Here is a 16,655-nt window from a genome sequence, read left to right on the forward strand (position 1 = left end):
TTGTCATTCAGTATGTGTTTTGCATTGAAGATGTTCTCAAGAGACATTCTTCCTCAATGAAGGCCTAAATTTAGAAGGTGACACTATGTTTCAGGACAGGTTCTGTGCCGATTCCTCTTTTCTCTGTTGGAGATTAGACTGTCAGTCCTAGCAAAGCAAAGCACATTTGGCCTATCTGTTTCCACGACAGCCGGCCCCTGCAGGAAGCCAGCAGGTTTTCCTGCCATTGTCTGGCCATTTGCGTTTCTGTGAGAGAGGAAGTAGGGCAAACAGGAAACATGACAGGCCACTGTTCCCACCCTGGTACGACTACATTTTGTTATTCTTGATATAACGCTGTGTGGATTTTTCCGAAAAGATTGTCACTGGGAATTAAAATGATTTCTGTTCCAGAGGCAGAACATCATTATCTGTTTTGTCAAATAACACATTGAGAGGAAAGAATGTGTCGTCTGTTAAAAACATTTTCCTGTGTTGTCAACAGAGATACTTGTAGGGCTCTTGAGGGGCCTCTGTCAGCAGTCTGGGACTAGATTGATGGAGAAGGGTCTGCTGTTCCTGACTTTGAAATTGCAATACAAACTACTCTTGATTTAAAGTTGTTAAAGTAAAGTAAAACTATCAAAATCTAACAAAAAGTAATAGCCACACTAAAGCTGTTTAAAGACCCTATCAAAAGGGTAAAAAGGTTTTTCAGTCTTTTAATTATTCAGCTAATAAAATAAATAGGGTTTATGTGTTTATTTTTTGTATTTCAAAATTTACTTTAGAATATTCAATAGATTAAGGTTTTCTTCATGAACATGCACAAACAATATTTATAAATCTTGTTCCACTTTCAGGTGTATCTAGAATGAGAATCCTTCCTTCAATTAGCAAATCATTGTTAATGTTTATGTCTTAAACTAAAGGGTATTGGCTATTTACAAGAAATAGCCCATCACAACTTCCTGTTCCAATGGGAAATACATCAACACAGGAAAGAAAGCTAATTGTCGTAATGTCATCATGGTTTTCGAAAAAAATAAAACACTCACTCAAAATCAATCACTCAGACATTCTCAAACATTTCTGTCACCCGAATCCCTTTGAAGTCAAATTAAAATTTGTTCTTGAAATCCCTCCTGAGATTTTGAGTTAATATTTCAGTAGTTTAACAACCCATTTGCATGTCCGCAGCTCTCTGATGTAAACTGGTAAAATACTGGTAAGCTAATAAAATAATAAAACGAATCAAATAAAACAGCTTTATTTTTTTATGATTTACTTGATTGTTAGCGTTTCATCAACTCCCAAACTAACTGGTTTAAACAGCTAAACAGTCACATACTACATTGTGGTGAAAAGTATTACAGTCAACAAATAACATTCTCAAAATGTAATGAATAAAGCCTAACTCATACCAGTGTAAGGCAGCAAACAGTTGCATTTATATCCAGCCACATCATCGATACAGGTTCCTTGATTCAAGCAAGGGTTGGAGGCGCATTCATTGATATTTGTTTGGCAGTTGGGACCTATAATTAAATGTTAGAAAGACACTGTGTGTTTGAGTATGGGTCAAGAGGGCACACCACATAGTTACAGTAAATTTGCTAAATAAATGATACGAACCGCTGAAGCCAGCGCGGCATGTGCAGACGTAGCCGCTGGTCATGTCCTTACAGGTGCCTCCGTTCATACAGGGGTTGGAATCACACTCATTGTTGTTGATGTCACAGTTGACACCACTCCAGCCAGAGTCACAAATACAGTTATATCTGTAAGAAACACGGTCTGTTTTACATGGTTTCTGGCTTGTCCTAGCTGGTCTTGAACAAACCATCAGATCTTAAGCTGAATTGAGCTGGTTTGCTGGTATAAGGTCTCATGTCTGGCCAAGACAGTGTTCAGCTGTTTTAGCTGGCTAGCAGGCTGGTCTCCAAAGTGCCAAAACTATTCTAAAACTGGCCAAAAGACCAGCGAGTTCAGCGTAAGCTGGTAAGCTGTTTGTTTTTGTTTTTTACAGAGGGGTTGGATTCAATATGCCATCTTGATCATATTGATCGTGCAAAAAACAATTTTAAACTGGTATTGGTACTTGGTTTCTCCAGCAGGGTGACATAATTTATGTTTATATTATCTTCAGAATCTCTGGAAATCATATAAATATGCTGATGTGCTGCTTAAGAGACTTCTTGTAATTACCAGTGTTCAAAGCAGAGATTCTTTGATAGATGGAGTTAAAAAGAACAGCATGCATTCAAAATAGAGATGCTTTGTAACATTGTAAATGTAACATTTTTTATTTTTTTATTTTACAATTTTGATCAATTTAATGCATCCTTTCCAAATAAAGGTATAAATTTCTTAACAAAAAATCTTAATGACCCCAAACGTTTCATATGGCATTGTATGTGCATAAATAATAATACACACCCATTGACTTTGTCTTCACAGTGTCCGTGAATGCAGGGGTTGCTAAAGCATTCGTTGAGCTGTGATTGGCAGGTCGTGTCATGATACCCCTCTCTGCACTGACATGTAAAGCCATTGACTCCATCAAGGCAGGTTCCACCATTGTGACAGGGGTTGATGGCACATTCATCAATGTTGATGTTACACATTTTACCTAAAAAAAAAAAAAACAACAACAAAAAAACAAATGACAGAATTAGGAAAATGGTTAAAGAATGTCATGCCGTATAGTAGTCCAAATAACTTCTGAATCAACTGCATTCATTTAGCCGTTCCTTGTTTTTCTTGAAATCCTAGGCTTAAGGCCTGGCTTTTAGACTCCACTTCAGGCAGCACCACTATTTACTGAACGCAATGCCAGCATAAAGGCAGAGGTTTCATTTGTCACTTGTCTTTAAAGCACTGGCCAACTTCCCCCTTTTAAAAGATCGACTTTCACAAATCTTTTCTCCTTTCAAACTCCCAGATGTCCTGGAGATCTCTGGCTGAATGAGGGAGCGGGCTGGCTTGCGTGTCTGCTCGGCAGGCAGGGGATTGGGCGAGACTGTAAGCCAACACCACGGCCCAGGCCAAATGTGTGCTCGCTGGCCAGCTGTCTCTCCCCACCCTGCTTTGTTGCCTGTCTCACCTGCTGAACTCTTTGTTGACTCCCCATCTCTTCTACATTGATAAAGACCTGGACTCAATATACCACCTAGACTGCCTTGATAAAACCACAAACGCAGTACTTAAATGACCTAGTGGAGTAAGTTTCATTTAAGTATCAACTTTGTCCCGGATGACTCTGTTCAATATAAAAAAATAAGACTTGTTGACATGCAGTAAGAGCTACACAGTAAATGTGGTAAGTTTAGTCTCTGGAAAAAAATTATGTTTGAGTTCATATTGGCAAATCAGAGCACAGTCTGAGACATTGTTTAGATCTCTTATGAAATACTAGAGGATACACGTAGGAGTAGATGAAATTGAGTACAAATAACTTTAGAAAACCTCTCCATTTGCTAACCTATTCACTTCATTCTAGACCACACAACCACTCTCCAAAGCCATGAACTTCCAAGACAAAGTCTAGAGATTTACTCAGGACACTTATTTTAGTGGCTAAACCAGTTAAGTGCAGTACATAGTGTAGAGTTGGTAGCAAATCCTGATAGACATCATGACTGTCCCGATCAGATCCGTATGTGACTTTTCTGAAATCTTACCTGAATCCATAAATTCTGAGCTTTTCTTCTACGGGTGACTGAGATTATCTATAAAAATAACTTGCGGGTTGGGGTTTGTGATTAACTGATATAAAAATAAAATAAAATAATAGGCACAATTGATGTATTTTGCAGTATATAAGAAAAGTTTTTTCCTCATTTTTTTCTCTCTTAGTAGTAAAAATTAACATTATAATTAGCAGTTTTACACATTTATCTCTTTATTTAACTGTAAAGTGTGTACCTGTAATCGATAGCTACTAAGGTAGAAAACCCACATACACAGAACACACACAAAAAAATATTATCAATAAATAATGATGCAAATTAAAAAAAAATTAATCACTTTTTATGGATTTTTTTGAAGCTTGACAGCTCATGGAAACTGTTAACTGTTTTGTATGGAAAATATATTTGTAAAGATTTTTGTCTTGTTAAGATCTTGGAAAATTAACATCATATGGGTTTGGAATGACAAGAGGGTGATGAAATAATGACCAAATTTTCTTTGCTGTGCAAACTATCCAATTGAATTCTCATTTCAAATGAATGAGACTATTTTATATTTCAGAGCAGTTGCTATTTATCGACCTATGAAGCACACAATCTAAGATCCACTCACCTGTGTATCCCGGTTCACAGGCACACTCGTAACCATTTATCTTGTCAATGCATCTTCCAAAATCACAGGGATTGCTTTGACAGTCGTCTAGGTTAACCTCACAGTTAGCACCTGTTAACACAAAATAGAACTTAGAATAGAGCTTTTGCAAGCTTTTTCATTCTATTAGCAAGCGGTTCAGATTTTGGACCATTACAGTAAAAGTGGCACCTGCGGTTCCTTTAGGGCAGATGCATAAGTAGGCATTCTCACGGTCCTGGCAGGTGCCTCCATTCAGGCACGGCTGACTGAGACACTCATTAATGTTGATCTCACACAGACGGCCTGTAAAACCAGCACGGCACATACAGGTGAAGGACGCCAGGCCATCTTTACAAGTGCCGTAGTGACACGGGTTGGATAGACACTCATCTACGTCTGTTTCACAATGCTGCCCTGTGTATCCTAAAAAGGAAAACAGATTCATTCATTATATTTATTATGACACACATTTCCTCACATGTATGCCCTGGAATTTCCATGTTTTTCCATGACTCAGAGAGAAATTTCTAGCAAAATAAATATTTTAGAGCTGTAAAAAATGTATAATCACGACAGAAATATCATGTTTTATGTATTTTTTATGACTTTTTGTAAAAGTTGAACCAAGCAGACGGCGTCTTCATACCTTCAGCGCACTGGCAGGTGTACATGTTGGGCCCATCGATACACTTGGCCCCATTTTTACAGGGGGTGCTAGCGCACTCATCGATGTCGAACTGGCACTGACTCCCAGAGAATCCTGAGAAGGAGACAAGAGGGAAGGGAAGGGGAGGGGGGTCAATACAAAGATTGCTCTGGTTTGCACCCGCTTCATTCCTCCACACCCGTCTATGCAACATGGTCAGCATTCATTAATACTCGGCTACAAGCTCTCAGGTTTTCAAGCTGCTTTTCAACCAACCATCACAGTGAGAGGGGGAGAAGGGTGTAAAATGGCGGTAAAAACCTTCCAAGGCCTCCTGACCAAGGGCACCAGACAAAGAGGAACTGTCTATTCAGAGGCACGTCAAGCCATGGCGGTTTCTTCCTTTGTCCCGTAGAAGTTTTCCATCACAATGTGCATTCTCCCATCCAGCCTTTGCCCCCCTCTCTGAGTCTGTCTCACCAAAAGAGCCCCACGCAACCCCTGACCTCATGTTATTCAGCAACCCCCAACATTTGTGCTTTCTCCCTCAGTTATTTTAATCCTTCGCTAAAGACGTCTGCTGTTCAAATATACAGTCTGAACCCATTAAGGGCTACAAATCCATCAGTGTGGAGATTTATGGGACATTTATCCTAGTAAAAGCAACACTAAAACAAAATTGTTGGTATGCAGTTCCTGCAGTGCTGTGTGTTAGTCTTTGTAGCATACCTTCAGACTCTTTGACATTCTGTTCTCTAGATATGGCTTCAGTCTAAATCTATGGGATTTTTCTGTCCTTTTTATCATCAAGTCTGATCACTTAGAAAATAAATTTCACATCTTGTATTATTACAGAGATAATCCTGATAACAAATTCCAAATTTGCTTCTGCCATTCTCTCAGACCCCCTGGCATCGTTAATCAAGGAGTGTCCCATGCATCTTCATAAGAGGAATTCCTTCAGAGTCTCTAAAATGCCACATTTTAAAAAGCGCCCATTGTGGTTCCTATGGTTTCAATGTGTACACTACTGAAAAGGATCCCTGCGCCGCATGCTGAAAAGGAGCTCTGATTTCCATCTGAAACAGTGAAGGGGCCTAGCTTCCACTTCTTCAGCGAACTATCTCCCAAAACTCTTTACACCACTCTTGGGGGTCCCCGTAGGCCCCTCTGCTGACACAACCTCATCATGCCGAATATTGTACCACCGCTCTACCCTATTTAATTTATGCATGTATTCCTCTGCATCCTTATGTGCTGGTTTACAACAAGAAGAGCCTCTCACAAACCTACATTTTCAGCAAAATTTGTTTCACGTCATTGGAACTGGACAAAGGATCAAAGTCGGGGCAAAAAGTATTCTTACAAAAAAAAAAAAAAGAAATATTAGTGCACTAGAGAAAAAAAAAACATTGGATAAAAATAATAATAAGTTTTTGCTGTGCATAAATGATATGCATCATCTTACTCAAGCAAAAACTGCCTGAAATTGTAACTTTCCAGAAGCTTTCATCTGGATTATTTGAAGCATTTTAGCCGGGGCTGTGTAAGCCCGCCTCCAGGCAGGGATTAGTGTTCTTCACTCTGTTCTGTCCTGGGAGGTGATTGACCCCTGCACGCTCACCTGTGGGGCACTCGCATTGGTAGTTGTTGATCTTGTCGATGCACTTCCCATTGTTGAGGCAGGGCATGCTGGCGCACTCATCAGTATTGATCTGACAGAAGAGTCCCTCGTACCCTGCCAATTAACAGAGGGGAGTAAGCTCCAGACTTAGCAAGTCTTAACAATGCTTTTATTGCTTCTTTTGTGTGTAATAAACAGAATATATTAATTGCATGTAGTCAGGCATCAGTATCATTTGTGTTACTGCCAAAAGAAGCAATTTATTGGATCACAGATTTGTCATGTGAGGTAATGACATCACCAGTGTGGGGGTATTATATAGAGAGCAGTTAAACCATAAAACCATTTACCTGGCATACAGATGCAATGGAAGCCTCCGATTTGATCCAAACAGGTAGCGTCATTATGGCATGGGTTGGACATGCATTCGTTTATGTCCAGTTCACACCGAGCTCCCAAATATCCCCGCAGACATTTACACTGGAAGGAACCTTTCGTGTTTATACACTTTCCAGCATGTTCGCAAGGGTTTGCACCTAAAAGGGGACAAAAAACACCCTTTAAACATTAACAATTAAAATATTCCATTGTAATAGCTACCTTTTTAAACATGATTTGTATTTTTATCAAGCATCATCAGTATTTATTTATGTATTCAATACAATACAGCCATTCTTTACCCAGCGAACATTCGTCAACGTCTTGGTCACAGGATGGGCCAACGTAACCCAGAGGACAGGTACAGATGGCCTTGCCATTGACTGGATTGGTGTCACAGTTGGAGCCTTTCTGGCATGGGTTACTAATACAAGCATCATTCAGGTGACACAGCAGACCTAAAACACAGAGACACACAATGAGAATGAACTTGTGCAGGAATATATAAAACTAAACCTTATTGAACATCTCTTTTTAAACAGTATGGCAGATTTTATAGACCCTATGAAACTTGTTTTATGTCACTTAGTTATACTTAAGTGTACTTTTAAAAAATCTAGTAGAAAATGGGAGATTTTTCTCTTAATTTTGCGCAGAATGAGGGTTTCAAACCACGATGCAGGATTCATGAGAAGAAAAAAAGTTGCACACCTGTGCGCCCATGAGGACATTCACAGAGGAAGGATGCCACGCGATCATGGCATGTGGCTCCTGCGTGGCAGGCTGCATCTGCGCAGTCATCAATGTTTTCGCTGCAGTCGCCCCCTGTCCAGCCATTTACACACACACAGTTGTATCCACCCTGGGTGTTCAAGCATGTACCACCATTCTGGCAGGAATTGGGCATCAAGTCACACTCATTGACGTCTTCAGTACAGAACTGACCTGAGGAATTAATATACATATAAGCATTTATTTCACCACATTCATTTTCCAGACACAGATGAAATGCCAAAAACATATATTTATTTTTTTACCATTGAAGTCTAGTTAGTCTTACTGAATCAGTTTTGTTTTGTTTTTTGTATCTGTAAGTAAAATGTTGGGTTTGAGTAGGCAGTTGGTACCTGTCCACTCTGGCTTGCATTGACAATTGTAGGTGTTCACTCCATCCACACAGGTTCCTCCATTAAGGCAACGATGGTCTGGACAGTCATCAATGTTCTCTTCGCAGTTCTGACCACTGAAGCCTGAAAATAAATGTAAAAATTCTTAAAAGTCTAGTTTTAAAAGTCAGAACTGACAAGATTGTTCACATAGCCATTTCAGACAGAGCCGTTCAAGGTTACACTCCTATAAACTGAACTATATACAGTATTATTCAGAAGTTTGGGGCAATTTTATAATTTATTTATTTATTTATTTTACTTTTATTCAGGAGGAACACATTAAATTCAAAAAGTGACAGTAAAGACTTGTTACAAAAGATTTCTATTTCAAATAAATGCTGTTTCTTTCTATTCAAATCGAATTCAAAATCGAATAAAGAATACTGAAAGGAATGGCTCACACTCCCAAAAATATTAAGCAGCACAACTGTTGATAACATTGATGATAAGAAAAGCACCAAAACAGCATAATAGAATAATTTCTAAGGGTCATGTGACAACCGAAGACTGTGTTATAAATGCTTAAAATTCAGCCTTGACAAAACATTTTAAAATTTTTTGAAAAAAGAAAACAGTTATTTTAAATTGTAACAATATTTCACAATATTATTTTTGCTCCATATTTGGTCAAATAAATAAAGCCTTGCTTTCAAAAACATATCCGAAAATCTTCATGATTTTAAACTTTGAACTGCAGTGTACCTGTCCAATGTATTTATTTAGCTGTTCATCTAAAAAACATAAACATATCCTGTATCTTTTGAGCAGTGTGAAATAAAAAAAAAAAAATCAGCACTTTTCTAGCCATGGATAAATATTTGAGCAACTGTTTGCTGACATAATTCATGTTTCTTCACAAAGAACTAAATATTTATATCAGATTGCACAGCACAGATCCTTTAACACAAACATGCAAATTCAATTGTTTCCTGGTATAAACAGAGGGATAAAATGTTGTGAAACATCTGAAAAAAGTCGTTATTTTTGTTGCGGTCAACAGTCTTCCTTTTCTGAGAATTCTGGCAGTACCAGGATTCTGTTGGGGCACCAACGACAACGACTCTACTGACTCTAACCACAATTTCCTACAATTTAAGTCCAAAAAGTGCAATTATGGTATATTTCATAACTGATCACATCATATATTATTTATTCTTCCTTCAAAGTCCATGAATGCATGGAATAACAACTTTAGTGATGATTCCTCAATGCAGAGGTTTAGATTATGTTGTCTGGCATGAAATGAGATCCACTTGGGTCAAAGGAATAGTGATGGGAGGCGAACACACAGACACAAACACACACACACACACACACACACACACACACACATGCGTTCTCATTCTCCCAACACTGACTCTAACCCAGGGACACCAGCACAAGGATGTTGTCGCTCAGACATTTCCTCATGATAAGCGCAAATATTTTCCTGCCGGTCTGTTCACACACACACACACACACACACACACACACACATGCAAACAGAGCTGCAGCGGGAGCATAGATTCTATGACTAGGCTGGGATTAAATGAGGTGACAAGTGAGAAGGGCATTCTGGGAGAGGTAGCCTATCCCATGTTCCAAAATTGTGGGAAACACTGATACTGCATTGTTATTGCAAACTCACTGAGCTCATCTGAAATCTCTAAATTCAGTGTTGACCCAGATAGAGGGCCGGTATCATTTGTCTTACTGCTGGAACCGATGTCGTCAACAGGACACTTGTGAGTCAAAATAAGCTGAGTGGATTTCCTCTTAGTGATCAAAGTTAAGAGGCTGCCATTGATCCCTCATTTAATGAACTCATTTGTTACGTAACTAATGTCAGTTAAAGCCCTCATCATGATTAAAAAGAGTCATAGACCCCGTAATCATGAGGGGTATTTAAGACAAGTCTTTGAATATTAGCATGCTAAACAGCTCTTAAGCTAGGAATGGGTATATGTTCGAACAAGTCAGAAAAGTACATAATCACATAAGCTTCAGACCTAGGCAATATATCAAATATCCACATATTCATGGTGATTTAGCTGGCTAAATTATGGCAACATTGTGAATATTGAGTTGATCTGAACGTTTTTCATGACTACTTTTTCTCTCGATCCAAACTGTTTTAAATTTGGTAGTTTTTTTTTTCATTTCCAAAGATCAGTTCAATCTGTCCATTTCAATCGATGAACTATTTAACTACGTATTTGTGATTTTATTTATAATTCTGTAATTGTTTTTTACAGTTTTTTTTTTCATTTGAATTAAATGATTTCAGAGCATTTACTATTGAAAAGAATAAGATGAAATAATTAATTAAAATAAGAGTCCTCGTGCAGCTTAAAAGGTTAAGGATGCCTACCTGGCAAACAGGAGCACTCATAGCTCGTCTCTCCCTTCTGGACGCAGGTGCCTCCGTGGTTGCATGGTGAAGGGTTACAGGGCTGATAGAGGGTCTCGCATTGTCTCCCAGTGTACTCCGCAGGGCAGTTGCAGCGATATGAGCCCACCTCATTCTCACACACGCCACCGTTCTTGCAAGGAGAGGGACTCTGGGCACACTCGTTGACATCTTGTTTGCAGGTTTGGCCAGAGAAGAAGGGCGTGCAGTGGCAGATGTAGTCGGAATCAAAGGGACTACACTTACCGCCGTTGGCACAAGGATTTGAGGCACAAGGATCAGCTTGATGGCAGTTCTTACCTAGTGATAAAGAATGTTTACGATCAGGATATGCTCAACACTGTCTAGATTTGAGATGTTAGTTCATACTCCTCATATACAGAGTTTCAAACTGGATTGTGGTCTTACCTGACCAGCCTGGTGGGCATTTACACTTGTAACTGTGGATACTGGTGAGTTCACATGTGCCTCCGTTTCGACAAGGAGAGCTAAGGCACACATTATTGGTGGGAGTGAGACACAGTCGGTCCGTGTAACCCAGGCTGCAGTTGCATACGAAGTCCACCTTATTGACAGAAGTGATCAAATTGCACACACCGCCATTTCTGCACGGGGACTGGAAGCAAGGGTTACGGAACTGGCACGCTGTGCCGGCAAACGGCTCGGGGCACCTGTAGAGTGGAAAGCAATCACAGGGAGAATTAATACTGTATATACTGCACTCAGTATACGATTTATGCTTCATAGTAAGCCACTTTCAATGGCATTAGCCTAGCACTGGATGAAATGTCAGTATAAATCGCTGTAACTGCACTGTAATGAAACCACTGCATTATAATTAAGTTTTCAACTTCTCTTAAAGCAGGGGTACAATGCGGTTTCATGCATTCAGAGTTTACAGTGTTAAAGAGTTGGATTCCCATGCTAAGCATGGACAAAATTCAAAAAACAATTTGGACACATGAGTATTTCTGTGACAAAAAAAAATCTTAATTACGGGTTCATTTAAGTTTCGTAGAATTTTTTTCGAACGTGGCTTTTGATGACATAGATGAGGGTGGAACTCCTTATATAGGCATTTATCCTTAAAATAACGCCCCCGCCGCACACATAGACCGGCGCATGATTTTAACATCATGCATACTAACATGTAATCATCTGGCAGCAGCGCTGTACGGGACTTGCTCGGGATAATCGAGTATAATGGAATGGGAAAACAAGGTCTAGAGACACATTTTTAAAGTTTAACTTATTTTACCTTGAGCACTGTTAACTTAGCTGTCACGTGCGAGTTACTGTCACAAATTTAACAGTCAAACATATCAATACAGAGCATGTTTACATGGAGAAACAATGGATCAGCAGCACAGTGAAATGCAAAAACGGGTTCTGTATGATGACCTCACTGGCTTTATAGGTTTACAACTATAGCAAAATTATTATTATCTATAACTGAACCATCATATAATTTTGAATACGTAATATAGGTAACATATCAGTTATCTATTACAGTTCTCTCTCTCTCTCTCTCTCTATATATATATATATATATGTGTGTGTGTGTGTGTGTGTGTGTGTGTGATATACGTATAACTTTGCTGGCTCTGCACTATTTCTTCAATGATTGATGTTAGTATTTAGTATTTTCTTTATAGATTATTTATATAAACAAGTATGCAATTTTAATATTGGCCATTTATCAGTTATCATTATCAGACATAAAATTTAAATAACTATCACCTTATATGTATCGGCCATAATTTTAACATCATGTATGCTAACATGTAACGTATGCCTGAGAAATCCAAACATACACAGCAAAGCCAAAAGTGTAAGAAATAAAAAATGTATTCTCACTATTAACAAACCAATAACTATTAATTTTACCTCAGTAAACTTCTAATTTGCTGCTTAATCATAGTAAGGAAGTTGTTAAGTTTAGGTATTGGGTAGGATCAGGGATGTAGAATAAGTTCATATGTACTTTATTAGTACTAATAAACAGCCAATATGTTAACAATAGCTATGCTAATAAGCAACTAGTTAATAGTGATAGCTGGTGGTGCTTTTTTAATGTTTAAGATTTCTCACAGATTGAGGTTGTGCTTCACAGGTTTAATCCTGTTTCAAACAGATTTTTGAAAGTCAGCCATCCATCAGCGGCTCTAAGGAGAAAAAAACAAGCACCTCAGCCTCTCTGAATGAATCTGAATTCATTCACTCCAAAGACAAGGCAGTGTCTATACAAGGGTCTTTGAACCCAGGCCTAACATTATCAGGACTTCAAAGCTGTCTTCCTCCACCTCAATGCCTGCTATTCTTTTACAGTACAGAACTCCGCAGCATCAATCAGGACCTTGGGAATACAGAGATGGCACAGCAAAAACTTTGTAAAAGAGCCATACAGACTTCATAACAGGTTTTTCCTGGGTTGGCTTGAAAGTAATCTTTTGCCAATTTTACTCAGCGACACAAAAGGGGCCCTCCCTCGACATGACTATGCTGAAATAACCTTTTGCAAAAAGCTAAAGCCATCCAGAGCCTCTGAAATACCGAAGCCATGTTTTTGGCCTCGGGGGGCAGCCGGAATATCTCAACACATTCCCAGTGCACTGTTCTCTGATCCAAACAGGGCCCCCCTCAGTGGGTTGGATGTTTTTACTTTGTCTCTCCCAGGATTATGATGGCCAATAACTTCAACCAAGAAAAGAAAACACAGGGGACTGAGAGCCAGGCACGACAAAACCATTAAGTGCACGGTGGGAACCGCACTGCTGCCCACAATGCTACCTTTCCTCCCATTGTCCTATGGCCACTCTGGCACATTTCTGCAGGTTCATTTAGGTTTTTGTGATTATTACACAAACATCTTATGCATCACTAGCACAGCGACAAACTCTGAAGTTATGTAAGTGTCATCAAGCTTGACATTGTAAAAGAATTACATAGAAGAGAAGGCTTCCAGTCTGTGGAACAGCCAGAAATGCTTATGAATTCAAATCCATTTCTATTTAAAGGGTCATAGCGTACATTTTTATTGTTTAATTCTCTTGACTTGGGTCCATTTTTTTCAACTGATCCTGAGTATTTAAATAGTCTGTTTTTTGCTGTTTTTGACTTTAAAGTTGCGCTGAAATGTAAGCAGCAACAAATCCTTTCTTCCATACTGTGCATCTAAATTAGACAGATTAATGAAATAAAAAAAAAGTTTGGGGTTTGTGAATAAATGAAAAGCAAATGAAAAAAAAAATCATAAAAATGTAAACGTAAATACTTTTAAAATAAAAACAGTACTTGAACATTATAAACAGAAATATTTTACTTGTTGAGCTGCATGACCGTAAACTGACATTAGATTAATGTAAACATGCAAATGTGTTGTTAAATTACTGAAATATTTACTTTTCAAGAGAATATTTTAGAATAAAATAATGCATGAATTATATGTAACCATGTAAGCTATAAATAGTAACTGTAATATAATTAGAAGTTTTTACATTGCAATGTAACCCATAACAAGTACTTAATCTGATTACGTTTGACATCCCCAGCCTTTCAATTCAGCATCTTTGCAAAATGTCTGATTCGACGTGTGTTGAATGTGCTGCTGAAGTCAGACTGAAATTCTCAGTTATACTGTTAAAATAAACGTTCTAACTTCTGTCATTTCGAACTTTTATCATTTCTAACTTCTCTCAGAAGGAGATGCAGAGCAGCAGTTGCCAAACAGCCGGGAACAGCAGAATGAACTTATATTGACTTATATCTTAATAGCTTTCTCGTGATAATGTTATGTTTCTCCAACTTTTAAAGCTTGGTTCTAATAAAGGTTTTTTGTAATACATGTAGAGAGGAAGTTATGTATTTGTTTGTAGTTGGTTTCATAGTTTAACATGCTCTTGTATCCCCAAAAAAAGATGATATCACCCCTTCAATGAGAATTGGGATCCGATACAGAAAGATTAGGCTGATTTAACCCAGACAACACATCGCTGTGTGCAGTTATGAGGGCCTGTGTCGGCCTTCCAGAAAGGCCTCAGGGAGCAGGTGCGCATGCTAATGAGGGAGCGGCAGCTGCTGGTCACAGTGCACCCGACTCCCTACTCATAAACTCCCCTCACACTTTCCCAAAGAGAATAAGAGGGCCAAGGCAGCAGGCAGTTGAATGGTTTGCCCACCACAGAGCAGAGCAGACAGGCTCCATGAGAAGGCCCATTGTTCCTGCCACCATTCAGAGCGGAGCTGACCGCAGTCTGGGTGCCTCTAACCCCTCTGAGTGTGCTTTCAGCTGTTAAACCTCCTCTTCTTTCCCCTCCCTTCTATCCCATCCCGCGGTCACATCTCTATCCCTCTTGTTCTCATCATGGCCTCTCTTTTTAATCTTCCAGCCACCTCTTCACTTCCTTCCTACTTGGCTGGGCTAGAGCTGTATTCACACTCCTCCACGTTTGCCTTTCACTGTCTCCCACCTTCTCCTCTCATCTTCAGCAGTTCCTGGTATGTCTGGATGATGAGGTCATTTTTGAATCATACACCTCAGCCCTTTGCTGAAAACAACTCCCTTTCCTGCTTTTAAAAGTTACAAAGGGTTTAAGGGTTCTTTAATGGCCTGTGTCAATATCTATTTGCATACTACTTAGATTATAATATTTTATATAATATATAAAATATACTTATACACCACAGTCCAAAAGTTCATAAGAGAACTGTAGTGTCAGTAAAATATATATATATATATATATATTAGGGCTGTCAAATGATTAAAATTTTTAATCAAATTAATCAGAATTTTCAGTGGATTAATCATGATTAATCACTATTTGCAATTACACCTGAATCCTAACCATTTTTTTTTTTCTGAAATGCATACCAAAAGATAAATAACAGGACACAGATACATAATTTTCATGTATTGATTCATCAATATGTGGTTCTTTTTTTTCTGAATTTCAAAAGTTTAATATTTACTGAATCAAATTTACCTGAGCACTAAATCAAACCATGCCATTTAACTACAGATAGTGTAAGAGTTTTAGGTGAACCAGTGGTTAAATATAGCCACATATCTATATTAAATTATGCATAGAGAAACTCAAAAGAATGAACTCAGAAACAAAAACATGCGCCCTCTGCACTCTGGGCACTCTTGTTTTTAGGAGGTGTTCATTTGCTCTGCCACAATACTTTAGGATCGATATTTTCACGTTCTGAAGGCTTCAAGTGCCAGTAAAACCTATATATATATAGTATTTTACATAAACAATGTTTTTGTGAAGGTCAGACATAAACAACATTGCTAAAATTAAACTACCACTTATTTTACATCCAGTAAATTACTCAGAAATATGCGAAATCAGTATTAGTATTGGTACAATATATTGGTTATCAGACAGTATTAAATATATTATTTTAATTTATAAGTATTAGGTTATTGGATATTTACTTAATTTGCTTATTTTTATATTAAGTGAACATAAGTTAGCAGCAACATTAAAGGTAATCTAGTAAAACACGACTGAACGTAATTGTTAGTAAATTAAAAACCTGAATATCAATTTTTATACTGTACATTATAATGTTGTGATGCTTAACAGTCTTTTATTTTTCATTCATATATGCAAAATAGAAATATTTGTTTTCAGCCATAATCAGAAATATTTATTGGTATCAGCCAGAATTTCAATATTGTTGCCTCCAACTATCATAGGAGGGGCCTGTTTTTGTGACATCAAACAGACAAGCATCTGAGATTGGTTCGATTTGAGAAATGGGTAAATATTTTAGTAGATAAAAAAAACACTGGGTGGATTTTTATCATTATAGGGTGGTTGTGTACACACACTGCCAACACACATATCAGTTCAAAGTTAATGTAGCATTTGATGACCCCATTAAGAAAACAAGCAGTTAGTAAAAGTCTAAGGTTACGTCCACACGAAGCAAGAGCTTTCCCTATCAGATCTTTTTTTTTCTTCATCTCAAGAAATATCCGCATCCACATGAAACCACAAAACAATATAGTATACATGCCAGGCCAGCATGTGGCGCTGTAATTCTGCCACAGAGATACACAAAAAAAAAGAGAAGAAGACATTGACTATGCGCATAAACCTTGCATGTGGTACACAAACATTTACTAATCTG

The 16,655-nt window shown here is 38.2% G+C and overlaps 1 protein-coding gene across 1 annotated transcript in view; it reads right to left on the reverse strand.

Annotated features, from left to right (window-relative positions):
* The window catches only part of notch1b (notch receptor 1b), a 46,749-nt gene that overhangs the window by 18,176 nt on the left and 11,918 nt on the right, over nucleotides 1-16,655 (reverse strand). The window contains exons 3-15 of the mRNA XM_052557211.1: nucleotides 10,920-11,182; nucleotides 10,473-10,811; nucleotides 8,081-8,203; nucleotides 7,665-7,898; nucleotides 7,256-7,411; nucleotides 6,926-7,111; nucleotides 6,576-6,689; nucleotides 4,952-5,065; nucleotides 4,495-4,728; nucleotides 4,285-4,395; nucleotides 2,419-2,611; nucleotides 1,615-1,760; nucleotides 1,404-1,517 (exon numbers count right to left, since the gene is read on the reverse strand). Coding sequence (XP_052413171.1) covers nucleotides 1,404-1,517; nucleotides 1,615-1,760; nucleotides 2,419-2,611; nucleotides 4,285-4,395; nucleotides 4,495-4,728; nucleotides 4,952-5,065; nucleotides 6,576-6,689; nucleotides 6,926-7,111; nucleotides 7,256-7,411; nucleotides 7,665-7,898; nucleotides 8,081-8,203; nucleotides 10,473-10,811; nucleotides 10,920-11,182 — 2,327 coding nt within the window. The remainder of the gene's footprint in view (nucleotides 1-1,403; nucleotides 1,518-1,614; nucleotides 1,761-2,418; nucleotides 2,612-4,284; nucleotides 4,396-4,494; nucleotides 4,729-4,951; nucleotides 5,066-6,575; nucleotides 6,690-6,925; nucleotides 7,112-7,255; nucleotides 7,412-7,664; nucleotides 7,899-8,080; nucleotides 8,204-10,472; nucleotides 10,812-10,919; nucleotides 11,183-16,655) is intronic.

This window comes from Carassius gibelio, chromosome B5 (assembly GCF_023724105.1).
Source record: "Carassius gibelio isolate Cgi1373 ecotype wild population from Czech Republic chromosome B5, carGib1.2-hapl.c, whole genome shotgun sequence".
Taxonomy (NCBI): domain Eukaryota; kingdom Metazoa; phylum Chordata; class Actinopteri; order Cypriniformes; family Cyprinidae; genus Carassius; species Carassius gibelio.